Genomic DNA, 24,293 nt, shown 5'->3' on the forward strand with positions numbered 1-24,293 from the left:
CAGCTGATTAGCTCATGTTACCTTTTTTATTGATTTATTTTCTTATGTGTTTTTAAGTTATTGATGCCAGTGGAGCTTTGTTTTACTTTCAGGTTCTGTTATGAAGAAATGGCTATGTGTGTCTGTGTTAAAATTATCCATGTGTCAAGAGTTGCCTTATGTGACGAGATTGCTTTTTTGCTACGGTTTACTTTGTGTTTTATTTTGTCGGGGGAAAGAACTGTTCATTCGGAAGTGTTTTACTTTTTTCTTAATAAACTTGTATCAAACGTTCTGTGTGGTCCTGTTCTAAATAGCATGAATTGGTACAGAAAATGCATATGGAACAAAATCAATGATGCACAGGCTTTGTCAACAATTTTATATTTGATTTTATATAGTTACAAGGTTACGTCTGCACATCTTGTAAGCCTTCCTACATATACAGTGTGAATGATGTTTACAAAAAAGATCAGCAGTTTCTGTGATACTGAAACCACCCTGTCTGGCACCAACAATTATTCCATTATTCCAAGTCACTTGAATCACATTTCTTCCCCATTTTGACATTTGGTCTGAACAACAGCTGAACCTCTTGACCATGTCAACATGCTTTTATGCACTCAGTTGCTGCCACATGATTGGCTGATTAAATAATTGCATCAACAATTTGGCATACTAGTGTACCTAATAAAGTGATCACTGAGTATATTTGTATGGAAGGACATGGATTTGACCTGAAGATGGCACACACAACTCATCAGTGGAATTGACTATATGTCTGTATCCTATACCAAGTAGCTCAGTGTGTGTGATGAAGAATTTGAATTAGGAGGGTGTGATGTTCATGTGACACCAGTCATAACCTATATTGCACTTCGATGCACTTTTACAAAAAAATTTTTAATGACTGACCATAGAAGCTTAGAATTTATTCCGTTTTCACTGAATGACCAACTCCTGCATCTTATGTAGCTTTGTACCAAAACTATATCTATTTTTTTTTTCTAGCTCAATGTGTAACATACTGCATGGTCCCATATTGTGTTTTTATATCAGATTTTATGGTCACAGATTTTAACAAAAAAGCCAAATGGGACAGAAAATTAGCATTGGCTATAAACCGTGCAGCACAATTTCATTTTTAACTTGCAACAATTACTTAAAAATGTTCCCAGCAAATAAAGAATTAAAAAGGGCTCATATCATTGAAGTAGGACATATTTGCTGAAGCTGTTTTACAAAGTGGTTTAAAAAGTTGCTGTGGTGGGTAAGCCTTGGTACGCAAGTATTGCACATACACCACATTATTATGGACCAGCGTCCTCAGAGATGGTTGTACTTTATTTAAACTCGATAACATCATAGTTCAAGACATTAAAATGAAAAGAAAACACTCAACAGAATGAGATACCAGGTGACACTTCACAGGTGCAAGTTGTTTCAAGAAGACAACTCATTTCTGGGAGAATGCTGAAGCAGGCAGAATGAAACCTGAAACAACCTTTATGTTTTTTTGCAAACAGGTTAAACTTTCTGGTTTTCGTTCCGACCACAGTTGCAAGCCCAGTATTTTAATGAGAACAGTAATGACGTGTATGTTGTGCTCATTATGATATATTGCAAGTAATTGCATAAGTGACACAATTATTTAACTGATCAAATTAAAGACGAATGTGATTCAATAGGCTCCCAATTGGTTAAAGTGTGGACACATGGCCACTAAAAGTAATAATATGGTAGACAATTAAGGATTCAAAGATGATATGATGACGTAACAAATGATAATGAGCCAAATACGCACTGTGAACGAACTGAAACGTGTTGAACAACCCATTTAACCTACTGGTTCACCTGATTTGACAGGACATTTGAAAATTATGTTAGCGTTTTTAAGTATTTGTCTGCAATATAGCACAATAAGCACAATGTGAACATTGTGGATGCTATTCTTCATGTCGTATTCCTGACATAATATATCTGAAGAGGTTAATAATTCATCTACGTGAAAAGCACCTATTAACAGCTTGCTGAAATTCTGGGATTGCAACTTTAGTTGGGATTGCAATTTTGGTTGGAACATAAACCAGCAGGGTTCCCAAGGACCAGGGTTGGGGACCACTGGATTACACAGTAAACTCAAGTTGCTGTTAATATTATTACGGCTGAAAACCAAAAAAACCCAGCAAACCTTCTAGCTCGTCAGGATTAGAAATGAAGACCACTGCTCCAGCAGAATCCAGTTTGAATGTATTTTTATAAACATTAATCTTAATCAAACAATGGCAGGCCGTGTAGCCGAACTCACCAACTGTCATACCCTACGGAGAAGACCTTGCGCAACGCGTGTGGCTTTTAAAGCTCAATGCGGCGAGAATAAAAACAACCCCTGCAGTATTTTCGAAAAAGGTTTCGTAATCCAAGTCCAATAGCGGGATATGACAGATCTGTGAGCCTAAAACGAGCAACTTGGGTCCTGCAGGCAAAACAGCACGACCACACTGCCACAAAACGCTGACCAACACAGCGCGAGCCACCTGACCAGGAAGTGCTTCCGTCATCTACACAGGAAGTTGAAATATCAGCTGATTTTGGTGTTTTTAATGGAAGTTGCTGCTGTATGAGAGTGTTTTTCCACTCTTTTCTCATAAAACGCGACAGAGACACAATAAACAAATAAGGAAATCTGTGGTTGCCCATAGCCACGTACGACTATCGTTTGAGAACGACGTTAAATTAAGCATTGAACAGCTAGCTTGCTGGCTTATTTACTGAATACGGAAAGAAAGAAAACAGTCGGATGTTGCTAGCCAGACATTGTAACGTTAGCTATTTATATTGTGCCAGATCAAACTGCAGTATTTGTATGGAACTAAGAAAAATAACACCTGTTTATTTATTGAAGAAGAACGACTGAACGTAAATTTATTCGTTTTATGTAATCCTGGAAACCGGTGTAACGCTAGTCTTCAGTAGTTAGATCACGACGTACGTTTTCCTAACGTTAGCTAGTGCTGCCAGTACGCGATTTGATAAAGAAACTGTCGGTACAAGCGAGTGACATCGAAGTAGAGACAAAGCTGTAGCTGTGTATACGTATTTGTAACGGAATTTGCGTACTGAGTTGTATTATACATTGTAATAATATCCGTTCATGTAATTTATGGCGAATTGTTTAGGATTTTAGCTTGTGTTTTATTTTCGAGTGAATTGTGTGTTTTAGCTCTGGCCGCCAAGTTCAGCTAATGGAATGGTAGCTGGCTGGCTACGTGTAATTTATTTATTGTACTGAGTTGAAAAGCAACAGGGACAGCACATCATTAACAACTAACCCGGTTGGTTTACGTTAGCTGGATCGAAATATTTTGTGTTTTTATCAAAGTCGTGTAGCTATTCTCAAGTGATTTTAAGTATTATTGTGTAACTAGCTAACTAACTGTTGCATTGTTAACTTAACGTGGTCACAAGCTGTGTAGCCTAGATAATTGATAACGACCCAGAAAGATTAGTCAGTATTGACAAATAGAAAATAATTTTCTGGCACTGTCAGAAGACCGAACCGAACATCCAAAGCCCTCCTCGCCAATGCTGGATCTGGAGGTAGTTCCTGAGAGATCTTTGGGAAATGAACAATGGGAATTCGCATTAGGTAAGCCAGCAACCAGCTTACGTTATCTAGCTAACTAACTGACGACTACCTAACTAACCACCCTAGGTTGCTAACGACGAAACTAGCTAACAATAGGAAGCTAGCGAAATAGCCTGTCATAGCCAGCAAGTACAGTTTTTGTTGAGATGTGGTAAATCCAATCACTATTCAGGGGGATTTTATGCGTATATCCTCCTCTGTTTTGTCAGAGTGCCATTGCAGAACGTACATTTTAAAGCCGAGATAAGCTCGATCGTTAGCTAGTAAGCTAACGATCGTTGGCAAAGTCTTCGATTGTTTGACATGCCACGTGCTCTAGTTTCTTTTTGTTGTTTTCTTCCTCTTGTGGGTATTTCGCAATCCCTCACGCCGGGTCCATGCATCTAACAGCAATCATTTCACCCAACCCCAATGGCCAATCTTATTCATTATTGGGAGGAACGCTGTTTAATTATGGGTTGGGTTGGGTTTTGACCTGGTCATTTTATTTCCCGAGGTCTGAGCAGGTGTAAATCAACCTGCGTGAAGTTAACGACCATCAGCTCCGTTTGGCAGAGAGTTGATGCAACTGACACGTATCCACTGCTGCTGAAAAAAGTACACATTCTTTGTGTTCTTTGAAACACTTTTTGGGTGTGCCCACGAGAATGCCGCAGATGTGGAAAATCCGAGTTCAAAAACTAAAAGTCCTCCCCAGTAATGAACTTAGATTCGCTCATTAGCACAATTCTTTACCCAGGAGGTAGAACTAATGAGTGAAATAACCTACAGTTATAGTCTGGCATCGCTGAAGGAACTGGGTCTGTCATCCAAGTATTGACACCGCCTTTGCACTCTTTTGAAAGGTTTCCTTTGCTTCTGGCTGTGTAAATAAATGATAATGATTTTAGACATCTTTTATATGTACTAAGCAAAACCTGTAATTAGGCGAATCACTTAATTATTGTTACAATAAATTAAGCACATTTATAATGCTTGCGGCGGCACGGATGGTGCAGTGGGTAGCACTGCCGCCTCACAGCAAGGAGGTCCTGGGTTCGAATCCCCGTCGGCCGGGGCCTCTCTGTGTGGAGTTTGCATGTTCTCCCCGTGTCTGCGTGGGTTTCCTCCGGGAACTCCGGTTTCCTCCCACAGTCCAAAGACATGCAGGTTAGGCTGATTGGAGAGTCTAAATTGCCCGTAGGTATGAGTGTGTGAGTGAATGGTGTGTGTGCCCTGCGATGGACTGGCGACCTGTCCAGGGTGTATTCCTGCCTTTCGCCCAATGTATGCTGGGATAGGCTCCAGCCCCCCTGCGACCCTGTTCAGGATAAGCGGGTTAAGATAATGGATGGATGGATGGATAATGCTTGCACTTATGACAGGATTACACAGTCCAGATATGACTAAACAATTTTATTGTTCAACCTTTATGTGTGAAATGTCCTGCTCTAATGATACACACATTTGGCTGCTGAAGGCAGGTTCTTTCCCCCCATCTTTCAGCTCAAATTGGATGGGTCTTGAATTATGGTCAGGTATTATGTTTCATTGAGGATTCACGCTTTGCTTCTGTATAAAATTGTTGCAAGACCGTTTTAATTTTACGTTGTCTGGATGGCTCCTTCATTTGCCATACCCCAGTGTTGCAGGCTTAAATGTGACCGGTTCTGTTTTTGGCTCTACTGTGAGGTGTCTACTGTACATTTCCAAGAGTCTTGGGCCAGCTGGTAAGTGAACTGCCACTTGCCAATCTTTCTGTCCGCAGGGATGCCATTGGCCCAGGCCATCTCCATTCTGCAGAAACACTGCCGCATCATCAAGAATGTCCAGGTTCTCTACAGTGAACAGGTGTGTGTGTGTGTGTGTGTGTGTGTGTGTGTGTGTGTGTGTGTGTGTGTGTGTGTGTGTGTGTGTTTTCTTTAAATGTCATTTGTGGATCCTGACTTAAATGCGAGTGTTTGTATTCATGTGATATGACCTTATCTTTTGTCTGTATCTGCAAAAGCCCATCTGAAGTGACATCACTGTTACATAACCCCAACTGTTGTCATTAATGTGAAATGGGGAGTTGAAATTGTGGCCTCAAGTCCAAGAACTGCTGGTTTTCACCCTCTCTTTACACAATCTGACCAATAAGAAGCACTAATTGTTCAGCTAATTACCTGGGAGAAAAAAAAACCTGGGCCGGATTTAGATTCAAGGTCCAGATTTGGTGCTGTGAAAGACTGTATGTTTCTTATATTCTTTCCCCCCCTGTCTCCTGTAATACCAGACCCCCCTCAGCCATGACCTCATTCTCAGCCTGACTCAGGATGGCATTAAACTGCTGTTTGATGCTTGCAACCAGAGACTGAAGGTGAGAGACAGTGGATCCGTTTGGTTGGTTGAATTGGGTGACTGACATGATGGTTACTCCCTCAGCAGTTTGGTTCACTTTGGAGCTTTTTCCCACTCATTTGACTCACTCCAGTTCTCATGGAGACAGTAGTAGAGGAATTATAGATATACATATACTATCTGTACTGCCAGTCAGCACACAAACATATCTGATAGCCAGCATGCCCTTCTGCTATTCTGTGTATTGCCTACACCACTGCCAGTCATAGTATACAGCATGCATCTTTGGAGTCACAGTGTGCACCATGCACCTATCCTAGTCTATGTACAGCCTTTACCATCACAAGCCACAGTGTACAGTATACACAGTGCACATCTCTGTCAGTCACAGTGTACAGTATACACAGTGCACACCTCTGTCAGTCACAGTGTACAGTATACACAGTGCACATCTCTGTCAGTCACAGTGTACAGTATACACAGTGCACACCTGTCAGTCACAGTGTACAGTATACACAGTGCACACCTCTCAGTCACAGTGTAGTAGTGCCATTACAGTGCCATACCCTCAGTCACAGTTTACAGCCTCCACAAAAAGTCCTCAGTGGGAAGAAATCTTGGGGGGAACCTGGCTATCAAGGGGGAGCCCATCCTCTGCTGGTCAGCAAGGTGTAAATGCAGAGTGGATATAACAGAAATCTAATAAGAAATCTATTACAGCAATTTGAATGGGTTCACACAGTAACAGTTCAGGTAATTACTAACTGAACGACTACCACTGGTCGCAGTCTGTACCAAGAACCTATTCCAGAACTGTCTCTTCTGCACTTTGCTGCTGAATGGGAGAAAGGCTTGCTTTGTTCAGTCAAAGGCAATATTTCTTGTCATTTCTTACCACTGTGTGAGAGGATTTGTAATGATTTCCCTGCGGACGGCAGATTGGTTTCTCCTCATTGAACTGGTGTTCAAATTGCCTTGTTACCTTCTTGTCAGCAAGCAGTAACAGGATTTCTGCTCTTTCACATTTAGGTAATCGAAGTGTATGACTTGAGCAAAGTGAAATTGAAATACTGGTGAGTGGCTGTTCCTTCCCTCCTCCCTCTTTAGCCTCTGTGTTCATTAGCGACGGCCTGAATGTGTTGTATGCGTCGCTAATGGCTAACAGAGTAGCGCTGTCGCCCTGTCTCGTTCTGATGTATGGCAGGCCGCGCTATCATTGCGAGAGTTTCAAATACAACGGCAGACCTGCATGAAAGATAATTGATCGGCGTGCCCGCTCTGATTTCGACATTTGGGTCGACATTTGACACCGCACCTCCTGTTCCAGTGCGCTAATGAAGTGCTCTAGCAAGCCTGTTCGACCGGCAGTAATTAGCGGTTGAGCTCAGCTATGTAAGGAAAGTGATTATCATTATAAAAAGCAGGCACTGCACCAGCCCACTGTGTGGCTTCATGATTGTATGTACGACTTGGCTTTATTCCAAACGATATGTGCGGGTCTGTGGCTAAATTAACATTGACAATAACAAGTCAAATGTCAAGATAATCAGCTGACAAGGTGCCATTAACCCTTTCAGTCCCAAGCCCAATATGAAGAGGCTCCACACAAATATCAAGGGCCTTTGGTTGAGAAAAAGGTTTGCTCGCTGGAGGAGTTAAATGTTTTTTAAGTTTTTTTTGTAATGGGGGGTGAACCTGATAAAACATAGATTGATGACATGGTTTACATGCTCACCACAAAACATATATAGCATTTAGCGTAAGTAGTATAGTATGCAGTAAACAAGTCTGCAAATAGGGACATGGCTCTACTTTTATTTGTCTGCCCCACAAGGTTAAAATCTGCCCCTCTCTCAAGCAGTCGGTGCAAAAACCATTCTGTGAATTGTAGTTTGCACTTGGGGGAGCAGAAAATCAATCAAGACCTCAATACTATAGTGAGTCTGTTTAATTTGTGAGCATGGCTTGTCCTTCCAGAATATTCCATGTTGTTGTTTTGGGACTGAATGCAGTAAACTTGTTTGTTCTGTTTCCTTGCTGGACAGTGGCGTGCATTTCAACTCTCAGGCCATAGCCCCTACCATAGAACAGATTGACCAGTCTTTTGGAGCCACGCACCCTGGAGGTAAGAGGGGAAACCTGTGTTGGCCTTGTTGATCAACACATTCATGACCAGTCTGCCTTGTGTCTCGATACGCTGTCGCATTGATTGCTACATAAAAGCTTCGTCGGATGTGCGCCATTGATTACGGCATAAAAGCACTTTCATGTCTGCAGCATATATATTTTTATTGATTTGCCCATAAACATTCTCTGACTTACTGCTACCCCATATACACACACACCATGTAATCTGCCTGCTCAACTGCTGTTGATTTATTGGACTACCTTCATTTCTACTGTACTGACTATGTCTTGGCATGTGGAGCTGCACATATCTGTGGGCTTGAATGTTTGTCTGCTTATACAGTGCATGTGTGCGTTGCGCTGTATAGAGAGTATGTAGTGTATAGTGTGTTTGATGGTCACTCTCTCCAGGCTATAATTGTATGTGTAAAGAGCACCTATTGTGTGTGTGTGTGTTTGTGTATATGTGTGTGTATATGTGTGTATGTGTGTGTATATGTGTGTATGTGTGTGTGTATGTATTTATGTGTGTGTGTGTGTGTATATGTGTGTATGTGTGTGTGTGTGTATTTGTGTGTGTGTGTGTGTGTGTGTGTATATGTGTGTGTGTATATGTGTGTGTGTATGTGTGTGTGTGTATATGTGTGTCTGTGTGTGTGTGTGTATTTATGTGTGTGTGTGTGTGTGTGTGTGTGTGTGTGTATATGTGTGTGTGTGTGTGTGGGGGGGGGGTTCTGTCTCTTGATTGCCACCCTCCCTGCCTCCTGCTCTCTCCCTACAGTGTATCATTTTATGCGTATGGAGTGTCTAGGGTATTTATTGCTCTCTCTCCCTCCCTCCCTCCCTCATCCATCCCCCGCTCTCTTCCTACAGGGTATAATCACTGTATAGAGTGTATAATGCTCTTTCTCTCCCTACAATGTATAATTGGATGTGCTTTACGTGTGTCTAATGCTCTTTCTCTCCTCTCTAGTTTACAATGCAGCAGAGCAGCTTTTCCACCTGAACTTCCGAGGGCTGTCCTTCTCCTTCCAGCTGGACTCCTGGAGCGAAGCCCCCAAGTATGAGGTGAGAGCCTCACTCACTCACTGGCCTATCAGAGACCAGGCTCAGAGCCTCACTCACTCACTGGCCTATCAGAGACCATGGTGAGAGCCTCACTCACTCACTGGCCTATCAGAGACCAGGGTGAGAGCCTCACTCACTCACTGGCCTGTCAGAGACCAGGGTCAGAGCCTCACTCACTCACTGGCCTATCAGAGACCAGGGTGAGAGCCTCAGTCACTCACTGGCCTATCAGGGACCAGGGTGGGAGTCTCACTCACTCACTGGCCTATCAGAGACCAGGGCTACTATTCCTGAGTCACCTGGACTACTTTCATTATTGTAGCTGTGATACCTGCTACGATCTGTCCCTTAGTCACCTGGCTTACCTACTGTGCAGTGAAACAGTATTTGACCCCTTCCTGCTTTGACTATTACTATTATTGCACATTTGTCACCTGAATGGGTTCAGATCTTTAAACAAAATGTAATATTAGACAAAGGGTACCTGAGTAAACGCAAGACACATTTAAAAATATATAATATAATCTATTCAGTGAAAAAGGTTTTGCACCTTTAGCTGCAATAACTGCAACCAAACGCTTCCTATAATTTGATCAGTCTTTCACATTGCTGTGGAGGAATTTTAGCCCAGCCTTTGTTGCAGAACTGCTTTAATTCAGACAAATTGGCAGGTTTTCGAACATGATCTGTTTTGATGTTATGTGACCTAACTGCACCGCACACCCCATGGTTACCGTACCTGGGTTTCCTGGCTGCTGTAGCCCATCTGTCGCCTACCGCTCGTCCTCAAATTTCCTGACGTGCCCAGGGTGGTTTACCTGCATTCTCCCTGGGCCTCCTGGCCTGTCCGCCTGGCCTGGGTAAAGCTGACATCCTGTGTGTTGTGTGAGACGGCTCGGCTGCCCTGCTCTCCGTGCTGTCCCTGGCGGTGCCTGTGAGTCCTGCAGATCCAGATGTGCTTCAGCCTGTCTGGAGCCTGCTCTGTAAAGAGTCCCAGCTGGGAGCTGCAATCTGCGCTCCACCTGCAGGGGCTGCTTCTGAGCTCTGCTACACGCAGGGCTGTCTGTCTGCTACACGCAGGGCTGTCTGTCTGTCTGAGCTCTGCTACATGTAGGACTGTCTGTCTGTCTGAGCTCTGCTACACGCAGGGCTGTCTGTCTGCTACACGCAGGGCTGTCTGTCTGCGCTCTGCTACACACAGGGCTGTCTGTCTGCTACACGCAGGGCTGTCTGTCTGTCTGTCTGTGCTCTGCTACTCACAGGGCTGTCTGTCTGCGCTCTGCTACACACAGGGCTGTCTGTCTGTCTGAGCTCTGCTACACGCAGGGCTGTCTGTCTACACCCACTGTTTTTACCCTCTTCTGATGCTAATTATTTGACTCTAGTCTGGCTTGAGCGCTTGTATGTGTTTTTAGCTTTTCTTCACTCGCACACAAATGCACAGCGTGTTGGTTTGGCCCTGAGTGCCTCGCTGTGACAGCCTAATTCTGCTTCACTGCAGATCCCCCACGGAGCGACAGTCAAGCGCATGTACATTTACACGGGGAACAGCCTGCAGGACACCAAGTAAGTGCTCCTGGGCCGGGGGGGGGCTCCTGGGCCGGGGGGGTCCCGGGGGGGGGTTCTGGGGGACTCGTGGGGCCTGAGCGGGGAGGAGGAACCGTGCAGCCCTGGGAAGGGGGGTGGGTGCTTGGGGGATTTGGGGGGGTTGGGTCTGCAGATACAGCACTCGTATGTTAGCGCTTAGCGCTGCGTGTTCACCTCATGGCCTCCCCAAGAAGAGCGCGCCGATTGGACGACTCACGGCACAAACCTTTCCCGATTGGCTGGCTGGCGGTGATCCAGGGAGCACGCAGTGTGGCACTCAGGGTCGTGTTATATTTATGTTTTCGCTCTCCGTTTTATTGCCGAAGCTCTTCAAGAGTATATTTCAGCTGCCTGCTTCTTTAAACAGCTTTAAAGGTGGGAGGTCCTTTCCACAGAACCTCTGGAGTTTTGAACAAGTTGGCTTGCTCTTAATTCCTCATTTTGAAAGTTGTGTTTGTGCTGCCACTGAAGCTGAAATGTTCCCATTTCACGGCTTTTATAAAACGTATGGTGCGGGCTGACCAATGATAACCCCTTCAGCAGTGGCCATCCTGCGTTTCATGAATATTCATGAATATTCAAGAATTACTCTCCAGTAACTCCTTTTTCTATCACCCAGAACCTCGTTGGGTGGCAGCTAGCTTTGGTTATGACAGAATGATGTCACCACCAACAACCCATGAAAAACCACACCCACCTAACCACACAGTACTCGTGGTGGAGTTCAGAGTTGACGGATGTAATTTTCCCCACATTTTTCCTTGCCATTCAGGAAATATTGACAGAGCTAATTTCCAGGTTAGTCGCTCCTGTTTTATGGACCTGTGGCTAGAGACTGGAAGGGTTTCATTGCCACTCGCTCTACCGTATTTCAGAGGTTGAGGGGGTGAAAAAACCCTGTCTCCGGAATGCCCTGTAAACCGAAACCGTACAGAGACCCCTCTGTGTGTCGAGGAACACCACTGTTTTCTCAAGCGGGGGCTACTCTTGGGATTACGTTTTGCCGATACGTTTGTGTGCTTCTGCTTGTGGGTGGGTGGGTGGGTGGGTGTGTGCGTGCGTGCGCGCGCACGCAGGCGTTTTGGAAATCCAGGAGCATATCTGAGGGTATTGGGGCTCTGTACACCTAAATTTCCTTTCTGAAATGCGCTCTCAGCTGGATTAAAGTCTCTTTATCAACTCACTTACTCTATAAGTGTATTCTGGCAATTACAGGACAAATCCTTGAGCATTAACATTTACAGCTTGTGTTGGAATTAAGGAATTGGCTCCAAGGACAAGGAAACGCTCCGTGTTCACAGTAATGGGTTGTTTTGCTTGTGTAGGCCAGAGGTCAGACTTTTTTAAATTCCTTTTTGACCGGAGAGCACAGTGCGACCCGGTCTCTGCACGGTCCTCTGTGCTCGTGGTGTTCAGGACAGGCCGTTTGGGGAGCGCTAAATCTTGTAAATAAGCCGTGGAGGGGGATGGAGTCTCCCACGGCTGACCTCCCCGCATGCCCTTTTAAAAATGAGCTATGACCAAGCGTCAGAACCGTGAAGCACGTCCGTGAGTTCGGTCCTGCTCAGGCATGAATGACCGAGTCAGCAGCTGAATGAAGGAATTCCTGTGAAAGAAAAAAACAAAACATCATCGTTTTGAGATTGAGAGATATCTCGACTGTAGACTGTTAGGCTGAAGCTAAACTACTAAGTAACTGGAAAATTGAATCTGTCTTTGGCCGTCCTTGTCCGTTTGGATTTTATTTATTTTGAAGTGTACTTTAAAAACCTGTATATAGACAGTTTTTGTCTTTGGTAAAAGGTTTGTGTATGATGATGTCTATGTCTCTGAGCGTGCCAGTGTGTGCGTATCACCTATGGGTGTGTGCAGATATGTTGTATATACTGTATATGTGCGTTGTCAACACACAAGTATGTACATGCATGAATATGTCTGTGTTTGTGGGTTCGTATCTGTACAAATGCAACCCGTGCAAACGGGTGTCCAGAAATGTATACACACACATGCACCGATGCATGTTTGTATGTGTGTGCACGTGTATGTGGGGGTCATATGTGAACATATGTTGGTAAATAATAATCTCTTGCACTCTCCCCATCTCAGGGCCCCTGTGATGCCGCTGGCCTGTTTCCTTGGCAACGTGTACGCCGAATGTGTGGATGTGTTGCGGGATGGGGCGGGGCCACTTGGACTGAGACTCCGCCTCCTCACTGCAGGTACTCCGCCACTTGCATTGCTCATTGGTTGCCCCAACGCCAGCATTCAGCTTTGGGATATAGCGTTAGTCTCTGCATATTCTGTCTCTATGTGGTATTGGTTGATTGTTGTGAAGTAGTTTTTGTTTTCATTTAGGATGCAACTTACACTTCTTAGGCAATTTTGCTGCGTGATTATTGAATGATATCCTATCGATACGACCATTGTGCTTTTAGTGATTCACGTCTTGAGCAAATGCCACGAAAGGCGCTTTTGCGCTCTGAAAAGTTGAAAAGTTTGTTCTGTGCTTGACTTGACCGACTCGACTTGGCTGCAAGCAATTTCTTACATAAGTTTGGGCGTCTTTTATCTCTGTAATTGATTTTCCTTTAAGCACCGTGCACAGGAAGTTGAGGGTCTGTTATGAGGACTGTACACATGCAGGTCTTTAGAATGAAAAGCTCGGTGCCTGTGGCTTTTATTGGCTGTCACTGCTGGAGTGCAGCTGTTTTACTTTTGCCCGCAAGAAGCTGGATGTATAGAGAAGGTTCTATGCGAGCTGTTGTACTTCACCCCTGCGCAAGCCCCCTCTCACTGCCCCTCGCCATAGATCACCGCAGCCCGGCCAATCCCGCGAGAGTCTGCATGCTCAACAACCCCTCTCAGCCAATCGGCACTCAAGAAACCGGAGTGCGGGAACCCCTTCGGCCAATGGGCTCCTAGGAGCGAGGCAGCAGTGGAGTTTAACAGCGGGCTCGGCTTCCCCCTTCTCCTTCGGCTCAGGCTGTTCCCAATAAATATCCTGTCGTGCGCTTCATGAGGAAGAGATTGATGACTCGCCAGCGTCTCTGTTTTGTGGCCGAGTCGCGGCTCTGTCCCCCCAGCTGAAACTTTAGATTCAATGTACAGGTTTGAGTTTGTAACCAGAGCTGTAGTTGTAAAAGCTTGTTGTGCCTTTGAGGAAAACATCGGCTCAGGGAAAAATGGGTTGTTTTTTCTGAATAAATATTTCAGTCTCTCTGAATTACAAGGCTTGGCTGTCTTGTAGATATGTATATTCCTGGTTCCTTTTGATACCTTTTGAGCTTACTACAGTGTAGTTCTTAAGTATTTGGACAGTGACACATTTCTTGTTGCTTTTTCTCTGTACTACAGCAAACTGTTGAAATGCAACAGTTGAAAAATTGGGCAGTATGTATAAAAACAGCTTCAATTCTGACATTCATTTACCCAATATGCATGGAATAACCAACTAAAAATAAAAGTTTGCTCTTTAACTTCATAGTCATTGTCTTATTTGAAATTCGGCAAAAGAGATGTGTCACTGTCCAAATACTGACAGACTGCACTATGTGTGCATTCGTGTACTGTTCGTCTACTATTTGTCTACTATTCGTGTACTGTTAGTCTACTGTTAGTCTACTGTTAGTCTACTGTTAGTCTACTGTTCGTCTACTATTCGTGTACTGTTCGTCTACTGTTCGTCTACTATTCGTCTACTATTCGTCTACTATTCGTGTACTATTCGTGTACTGTTCGTGTACTGTTCGTCTACTATTCGTCTACTATTCGTGTACTGTTCGTCTACTATTTGTCTACTATTCGTGTACTGTTAGTCTACTGTTCGTCTACTATTCGTGTACTGTTCGTCTACTATTCGTGTACTGTTCGTCTACTATTTGTCTACTATTCGTGTACTGTTCGTCTACTATTCGTCTACTATTCGTCTACTATTTGTGTACTATTCGTCTCCTGTTCGTGTACTATCTGTGTGAAATGACTCTGAAGCAGCAGCCTGTTACTGTTACTTTGTGACTGAACGTGCATGTGTCTGTGTGTCACGTGACCGCAGGGTGCGGTCCCGGGGTAATGCTGAACGTGCATGTGTCTGTGTGTCACATGACCGCAGGGTGCGGTCCCGGGGTAATGCTGAACGTGCCTGTGTCTGTGTGTCACGTGACCGCAGGGTGCGGTCCCGGGGTAATGCTGAACGTGCCTGTGTCTGTGTGTCACGTGACCGCAGGGTGCGGTCCCGGGGTAATGGCCGACGCGAAGGTGCGGGCGCTTGAGCGGCACATCTACTTTGGAGACTCCTGTCAGGACGTCCTGAGCGCCCTCGGATCGCCCCACAAAGTCTTCTACAAGTCGGAGGACAAGGTATCTCCATCTCCAGCCTCTCCCATTTTCTCTTCCCTCTCTCTGGTCTTCTCCTCCTCTCCCGACCTCTCTAACTTCTTCCTTTGCCTTGTTCCCGTCAGCCTCCTCTGCAGTACCTCCCTCTTTCTCCTCCCACTCATAATGTTGTGTTGTCAACATTTCTTGCCTCCCTGCCAAAGACATCATTATCTCACATTTATCTTTGTTTTGCCCTGTCACAGTCTGGTGTTGACCGGTTAGAGCTCTCTCTCGATGCGTTTCTTTCAGATGAAGATCCACTCCCCCTCGCCTCATAAACAGGTCCCGTCCAAATGCAACGACTACTTCTTCAACTACTTCACCCTGGGTGTGGTGAGTACTGCTGTTGCCTAGGTTACGCAGTACTGGGAGTGGTCTGTGCTAGAACTGCTTATCCAGTAGCGTTACCTTCGCTGTTCTGGATACAGGCATTGCCTTTGTGGTTCATAATATGATGGCTATGTAAGGCAAAATGAATAATTCTGCTATCTTTGGTGGCTCTTTTTATTGGTTAAACGAGATAAATTCAGTGTTTGTTTCGTAACGGGTGACCTTCCAAAGCAAACTGTCCTGCAGGTTTGGCTCGGTGCAGAACGGGGAAGCCAAGATGGAGTCCAGTTGTTCGAACTCTCTGTCTGGAGATTGTAGATAGTAAAGTGGTTGCAGCTGGTTGTGCAGATCTCTTGTCTCGAGACCCCCAGGGAAAGCTGTCATGATAATCACAACTATGGTCTCAGTATTGGGATCAGAACCAAATGTAAACCAGAATGTTTTATTGTTAGATTTCCATTGTTGAAGTTCATTTTTTCAATAAAATAAAGGATAAGAAGTATTCCCCCATTCCCTGTGCTCTGCCGTTTCCTGCTCAATACGGCATGAACTCTCGTTTTCTCACTAATGCTTGTTTGCTAGCTAGTTTGGCAGAACAAAAGGTTTACGAATTTTGAATAGCAAAACCCTGGCACTATGTGCGATCAGCCAGGTGGTTTTCTTGTAAATTATTATTGGAATTGTTAATAAACACTTTTAATTGGATTGTGTCAAGAATATCTATATTATATTTTGGTAACAGTTTCATTAAAGCAATAAATCGCTCATGGCTGTGGTATATTGTAATTTTATAACATTTTTCAATTACAATTTACTACTGTCTGTTGTGAGTTCATGCTTAAATAGATAGCAGCTACTTCTGGTCAGACTGATTAGGCTACTGATAGACAACAATTCTGTCCGATCAGACATATGATGGTCGGTACCTATCCTTTCTGTGAAATTTTGTTGTCTTCTCTGGTTTGTCGTTGTGTTCTCTGGTTTGTTGTTGTGTTTTCTGAGTAGTTGTTGTGTTTTCTGATTTGTAGATTTGTCTAAGCCCAACTCCACTTTGGGGGGGGGGGGGGGTGTAATTGCAGCTGAGTTGTTCTTAAACGGATTTATTCAAATGGATAGGCCGCATCAACAAAAGAAAGAAAAGGGATGCAAGAAATGGTCTGATGTATGCATTGACTTTCATTGCATGCATCGGTCTGTTGCTTGCATGTATTTGTTTTTAATGTGAGGAAGCATTAAAGGCATCATAGTTGTGCATTTTGCCTAAAGGAGGTAGGCCATTTTCACAATGAACTGTAGTGATAATTATCCCCTATCGAATGTCAGCTATGAGCCCCCACCTCCCGTACAGAAGGAGGTTAAAGAGGAAGCCCAGCTTCACTCCAGCATGCCGACTCCCGGCTAGGGCTGTTCTTACAAACCACAAAGTCCATAATTCAGTGTGGTTATTGTGACGCACACAGGATGCACTACCCACGTGATTGGTTATTTATCGTAGCTATTTGAGGTCATCTATTCCTGAGTGTGTTGGTATGACTGTGTGTAGAATATAGTTAATGTGAAAACAGTGTTTCTCATCTTAGGTTTTGCTAAACGCATCTTTGAGACAGGCGAATGTTGACTGTTTAACACATGAATCTTGATTGACATTGACAGGCGATACTGTTTTTTGTGGGGATGTAAATCACCAAGAAAGAATTTCCCTTATCTTTATAGTTCTCTTAAAAGTCTATGGTCTGAATCGGTCACAGTGGCAGGAAGATGAACTAATACTGTGGCACCACCATTAATTCCAATTTCATCTTTCTTCCCTCTCCTTCTCTCTTCTTCCTTATCCCTTGCTCTCATTCTCTCTCTCTCTCTCTCTCTCTCTCTCTCTATCTCTATCTCTCCCTCTCCTTCCTTCCTGCCATATTGGCTTGTCCAGGACATATTGTTTGATGCCACTACCCACCTGGTGAAGAAGTTTGTCCTGCACACCAACTATCCCGGTCATTACAATTTCAACATGTGAGCATTCTCTGCTTTACTTGTATTAGTGTGTCCACTGTGGGCAGAGAGGAGGGTCTGTAAGTTTCATCTCAGCTCAGATACAGGGTATTATCTTATGTCTAATGTACAAGACCATAATCACTAGTGTGACCACTAGTCCTCCCCTAGTTGGGTAGTTGGGTTTTTTATACTGCCGATTTTTAGTGTTTATCATCTCCCGCCTGATTTTTGCAGATACCATCGGTGTGATTTCAAGATCCCTCTCGTCATTAAGAAGGGTAAGCTCCCCCTCTAGCCGAGATTATATATCTACGATCGTAGCCATAATTAATATTCATGCAACGTAAATATGAATTCTGGCTGTTTCTGGCCACACTGCCTCTCCTCTCCTGGGGGTGTTGAGCTCCTGGACGTTTCTCTTATTTGTGTACCGTTTGTTTTGTGAAAGGTGGCGATGTTCAGGGAGGGGACTGTATTCTGACATCTTACAGCAAGGTAAGAGCCCCACGGCCCCCACCCTAGCGTCTTCACTATGGACCTCGTCGTAGTTCTGCATCAGTTATACGCAGAGTGGGTGTGCATGGTTGTTGTCTTTTTCTTTTCTTTTTAAAATCATTTTAAGCTTATCAAGCTGTTGGCTGTACTACGGAAAATCTGACGGTGGTGTAATTTTCTGACCGTGAAGGTGCTTGAGAATGTTGAATGTAACCACTATTTCTGTGGCACCTATGCGTGGGAAGGTGATTTTAGAGACCGTTATCCAACCACTTGTGTTATTCCTGTTGCTGTTCCAGTGGGATCAGATTCAGGAGCTGCTGGGTCATCCTGTGGAGAAGCCAGTTGTGCTTCACAGGTGAGCAACGGGTAAAACGGGTAAAACTTTCAAAAGGGACAATAAAGTGGCCATAGGACCAGCTTGTAGCCTAGTGAGTCAGGTACATGACTGGGACCCGGGAGATTGGTGGTTCAAGCCTCGGTCTAACCACAATAAGTTCTACTCAGTTGTTGGGCCCTTGAGCAAGGCCCTTAACCCCACAAGGGGGTTGTCCACTGCTTAGCCATCAACTGTGAGTGTCTTTGGATAAAAGCGTCAGCTAAATTATTTTGTTTTTTCAAAACAAAAGGTGTACACAGTAACTCCTGTGATCTGTACACCTTGATACAAGACCCCTGCAATGAATTTGTTTGTGGCATGTTTTTAAAAATTGGTTAATTACTTATGATTTGCGTTTTATATTTAATTTTTTACACAGGTCCTCCTCCGCTAATAACACAAATCCCTTTGGCTCCACTTTCTGCTTTGGGCTTCAGAGGATGATTTTCGAGGTAAGACGGCTGTATGGGTGACCTTGCGCCAAAAGTGTGGTGAAACCATTAGGTTATAGGTTCACAGTCCCTTGTGGAGGGAATGTGACGGCCATGGTCTGGCGAGGGTTTCAAGCTGTGACCCTAGTGAGTCGCACAAGAGATGCAGTCGGCCTGCTAAGATGGGTTCCCAGATAAAGGAGCTAATCGTACCATTGTGGCATCTGAAGTGCCATCTCTGTCCTCTCCGCTACATTTACGGCCAACACAATGCTCACTCTTTCTCTGTGTATGGCACGGTGTCACATGGTCGTACAGCGGCCAATCCGAGCGGTGGTCCTGTGATGGTCTTAAAGGTGTTTGACCTTTAGCACTGAGGTTGCAGATTCATATTCTACCTGTGCCAGTATTGGTGAACCCTTAAGCAATGTGCTTCATACCCCTGATCCTGAATTAACATGAAGATATCTGAGTATTTGGGCAATATTTCAAATGTGAGCTACCAGTAAGCACATCCTTGATGAGTATCCATAATAATGCGAAAGTATTTCTTATTTATTCATTTATTTTTTCTCTGTCTCCGTTCAATCAATTTTTTATAATGACCCAAGAAAGCAAATTCTACGGCACCGTTTGATTCAGCTGAAATATAAGTTGAGTTTTTATTTATTTATTCCTGAATGGAAGCATGCGTCTTTCTCTTGTGGCTGAATGAACGCTGTGAATGCGTGAGAAAGAGATTCCACCGTGAATTTCGTTATCATTTCGAATAACGTTGCAGAACCGTGCGGTGGTGTAGCCTGCCATAACAGTGCGGGTATTAGACACTGTGTAGCTGTCTGAACTGCCGCTCTGTCCTGCGCTGCTCCAGGTGATGCAGAACAACCACATCGCGTCCGTCACCCTGTACGGCGTCCCCCGACCCAGCGGCCCCGCCCAGGCCGAGCCCTCCTCCCACTGAGCCACCGCGTCCAACCGCCGTCCTTCACCCGCCTGGCCCCGCCCCGTCTGGCCCCGCCCCGCCCCGCCCCGTCTGGCCCCGCCCCGCCCCGCCCCGCCCCGACACTACAGAGTTCCAGCAGTAACGCTGCAGCGCTGCACCGGAGGATCCTGGGAGATATTCCAGTCCGTGAAGGCGGCTCCATGGGCGTTCACGGGGAGCCGTGAGGAAATCTTTACCCCCCCCAGGGTCTTTTCCCTCAAACCCCTCCCGTCCATTTCTGCAGCAGCACACACACACACACACGCACGCACACACAGACGCTCACACACCTGTTTGTATGCAGCTGTACACACTGGCTAGAACACGGGTGCTTTATTCATATTTACACGAGCATGAAGACACATGCTACCCTTACCCCCCCCCCCCCCGCGCAGTGTCTGAGCGTTCTACAACATAATGTATCTGCACGCCTCACACAGGACTGCCCACCGGCTAGCCATCCGTGCGCTTGCATTAGCACGCACACACACACACACACACATACACACACATACACACACACACACACACACACAGTACACACACAGTACACACACAGTACATGCACGCATGCATGCTGAAGGTTTTACTCGGTTTTCTCGAGAAGAGTGGTGATTAAAGCACAAGATTGCTGCACAGGCCACATTATAATTGACAGAGTGTGGCTCTGTCCCCCAAACATACACGCAGGTAAACACACGTGACCATGCACATACTCAAAAAACACAGATAGGCACACAGATACACATGCACTCAACATGTGAGCGCACACATACACACACACACACACACACACACACACACACACACCAGGGTGCAGAGTCACACAGCACTTTCCATTGTAAGGCTGTGCAGCACTTGCTTATTAACTGTAGCATGGTTTATTTTTCTTTTTCTTTTTTTAAAGGAAAGATTAAAATGATTGGTTTTAACATTTGCACTAAAATACACCTTATTTACTTGACAGTTGTCTTGCGTTCACTGAGAGGAGTATGTGTACTGTTCCTGTGGGAGAAGAGATCTGCAACACTTCTACCATCAACACACACCTCCTAAAAACTGCTTTCTGTCTCCCTCTCACGCTCCTCTCCGTCTTTCACCCCTTCCCCCCTCCTAGTCACCACACCTTCAATCCGCCGTCTCCATTTCCGCTCTTGATTTTTTTTGTTTTGTTTTGTTTTGTTCAGTACATTTTAATGCCAAAATTTCAGCCAAAGAGCCATAGTTTTCACCAATCTCATTTCTCCTGACTATTTCAAGTATTATTATTATTTTCAAGTCATCCACTTGACTGGAGATACCATTGACATTCCTTGGCTTTTTGTTTGGTCTATATGACTCATCTTTTCTATCATCCCTTGCTCTCCCCCCACAAGGAATAATGATAATCTTAACTCTGTTAATCTCTCTTATACATTTTAAATGATATTCTTATTGTGACGTCATGCTTTTAAGGAAAATTATGAAAGAAAGCTTTTGACTTGATCCGTTTTTACATTACATGATCTGCTGCGTTTCGCAGCAGGTTGGTCTGGAGCTGTGCCCCAGCTGCTGCTGGGGTTTCTCAGAGTGTGTACAGATTCTTTTGTAAATACAGCATTGTTTTTTCCCTTTTATTTCTTTGTCATTATAAAACCGCTGTATAATGTAAGCCTGTTTAATCGCCTCACCTGACCTGTAGAAAACTCTCGGAAAGGGTGGTCTGTCTGAACTCTGGGGGGTAGTCTCTCAAAGGAGGGCCACAACACAGTGGGTCTGTGGTGATACTGAGGGCCACAATACAGTGGGTCTGTGGTGATACTGAGGGCCACAATACAGTGGGTCTGTGGTGATACTTAGGGCCACAACCTGGTGCGTCGAAGGTGACTTTTAGATGAGGGCAGATTAACCATCTCCTGGGCTCTTAAGCGCAGTTCAGACCACAGATTTGCGGCGTGATGACCTGCAACCGGTGACGTTTTAAAACTGGTCACCCGCGATTAGACTGGTTGAAACTGGTCACCCGCAATTAGACTGGTCTAATTACCTCCATCGGCAACAGCCAGCAACAGACGTTCTGAGACCGGTAGCTCACACCACTACAACTCCCTGCAATATTCTTAAAACTATTTCGGAGTGACGCGAATCTGTTGTCTGAACCGGGATTTAGGTTTAAGCTTTAAAAGCTTTGGCTGTGACTTATCGATGGCCCAAGGGTAGCGGAATGAACGAATGCCTGCAGGTCAATGTGTTCCAGCATTCCAGGGCCACGGTTTATCCTCCCCGAGATCCCTGTGGCCCCTCCTCCCCCCAGGCCCACGCTGCGGAGCAGGAGGCTGACGTGGTCAGGTTGAGAGGAAACCCTGACGGAGGTCACCCGGTTGTCTTCCTGTGCCTGGCCCTCTGCTGGTCAGCCTCAGTCAGCCCTCCATCTTGCTTCGGCTTTGCAGTTTGTGAATATTATGGGCTTACCTGGACGTCTCCGCTCGCTGTTACATTTTTATCGTTTTTATGGGTGTAATGGAAGCCTGTGCCGTTGTTTCTTTCGTCGTATCGGTTGCTTGCTGCAAGTATAAAAAATAATAATAAAAAGGAAAAAAAAAATAACTTTGTGCCTCCCGCCGAACCAGCTTTGGAAACCCCAGCGTGTGACGGTCAGTGCCCACTGATTCTCACACACTGCCCTCTCCGAAAAGAGACCCTCATAACAGGACTGAACCAGCCACACCCGCCATTTTATCCTCCGTGACACAATACCGGGAATCTGAGGCCGGCCACCGTGGTACCGATCCAAACTGTGCTGACATGCAGCTTTCTCACGGACTGGTGTAACACTGCAGCAGCATCAATGTTAGAGCACTGCTCCTTTCCTGGGTGCACATGGCCCTTTCCCAAAGCAGTCTGTGTCTATATAGTAATGAAGTGTCCGAATAAACAAATGACTAGTCATGCAGACTTTATTTTTCTTTTTAAAGGAAGCTAGAAGCAAAAGAATGCTTAATTTTTTGATCAGGTCAGTTTGTGGCTGTTTTTTTTTTTGTTGTTTTTTTTCCTCTGGATTTGGCTGTCTTGCATTGGAATGAGAGTTGTCCTCAAGATTGTAATTTGAAATGGGCAACTTAAATTTGTATAGTCCAGAGTAATGTTCTTATTGATGCTATGTATTATCTCTGTATTGTATGCATTCCCCATCCCCCCTAACCTCCCTCTCCCAACAAAAAACATGTAAAAAATATAATTTTGTGGGTTCAGTACATTTTACCCATTTCTGGAAATGGGCTGATCCTTGATTAAAAATTGTCAATCAAATTCAGTGCCATGCTGTGGCTTGTATTTTGGATGATCTTGTCTTGTGTTTAATGTGACCACTGAGGCTGTCATGTAAGTACGGTTTGACTAGTTTCTTTTTTTGTGTGATTCTGGAATTCAAAAAGAGGCATGTCCTAAAGCAATAAACACAGCTGGAGTTAATCCCAGTGGTGTGCCATTGGCTGACTTTGGCTGCCCCATGAGACAAGGACACTGGGATGTTGGGAGGAATTCACAGTGGAGGTAATGTGTGTGCAGTGCCAGTACTATGCCGTGCAGACTAAATATTTGGACAGTGGTACTCATGTTCTTTTTGTTCTGTACTCCAGCACATTGGATTTGAAATGAAACTATGAATATGAAGTTAAAGTGCACACTGTCACCTTTAATTTGAGCGTACTTGCATTCAATTTGGGTGATCCGTGTTGGAATTACAGTAGAAACTCAAGAGATCCAAAACTCTGGTCAACTGAACAGGGTATGGAATCGGAAGTATAACATTCATACGAAATCACTATTGAGGAAAAAGCCTGAAATGATATTAACATTTTGATTGCCTTTGGAGTCTTATTGGCATTTGTCAACATTGTGACCAACATTGTGCCAATGGCAGTCAAGGAAGCCATTATGAGGCTGAGAAATAAGACAAAGGATAAGAAAGAAAAAGAAAACAGTCGGAGACAATGGCCAAACAATAAGCTCCCCCCGCCTGTCCGACAGATCAGAAATACTCCTCAGGATCCCAAATATACACCAGTGCCCTCTCTTCTTAGTGATGTTTAAAACTGTTTATTTCAGTAAGCCTATGTCTTCAACAGTTTTGTTTCTTATCAGCCTTAAAATGGCTTCCTTAACTTTCATTGGTACAACTCTGGTGCTCATGTTGACAAATGCCAATAACCGACTCCAAAGGTAATCAAAAGCCAAGAATCACGACTACATACTGAAAGCTTTCTTAAACCTGCTCTAAAGAAGTGATTGAATATAGCTCTCTAATCAGAAACGGCTGAAAAGCTAACTGTCCAATTTATTTTGCTCCCCTAAAATGGGGGGATGTGTAAAAAGGGATGAAAATCATTCGCAGATCACCAATGTAAATATCCTCAAATTAAAGGCGACTGCACTTTAACTTCATGTTCATTGTTGGATTTCAAATCCAATCTGCTGGTTTACAGAGCCAAAATAACAAAAATTGTGGACTGCACTGTATATAAAGTCCTTGTGTTTCATATCCCAGGATGCCAGTTGGTATGCAAAGAAATGGCAGTAATAATTATAAATATAATAATGAATTAT

General features: G+C 44.5%; 1 protein-coding gene across 1 annotated transcript; it reads left to right on the forward strand.

Annotated features, from left to right (window-relative positions):
* Positions 1–2,440: 2,440 nt before the first annotated feature.
* phaf1 (phagosome assembly factor 1) lies at positions 2,441–22,997 on the forward strand. The gene is made up of 16 exons (XM_061245507.1): positions 2,441–3,628; positions 5,376–5,458; positions 5,883–5,966; positions 6,977–7,020; positions 7,993–8,072; positions 9,048–9,142; positions 10,644–10,708; positions 12,836–12,948; positions 14,952–15,085; positions 15,353–15,436; positions 17,358–17,440; positions 17,657–17,700; positions 17,871–17,917; positions 18,217–18,275; positions 18,676–18,748; positions 19,599–22,997. The coding sequence occupies exons 1-16, from the start codon at positions 3,565–3,567 to the stop codon at positions 19,686–19,688; spliced, it is 1,242 nt and encodes a 413-aa protein (XP_061101491.1). The 5' UTR covers positions 2,441–3,564; the 3' UTR covers positions 19,689–22,997.
* Positions 22,998–24,293: the final 1,296 nt, after the last annotated feature.

The sequence above is a fragment of the Conger conger genome, chromosome 6, assembly GCF_963514075.1.
Source record: "Conger conger chromosome 6, fConCon1.1, whole genome shotgun sequence".
Taxonomy (NCBI): domain Eukaryota; kingdom Metazoa; phylum Chordata; class Actinopteri; order Anguilliformes; family Congridae; genus Conger; species Conger conger.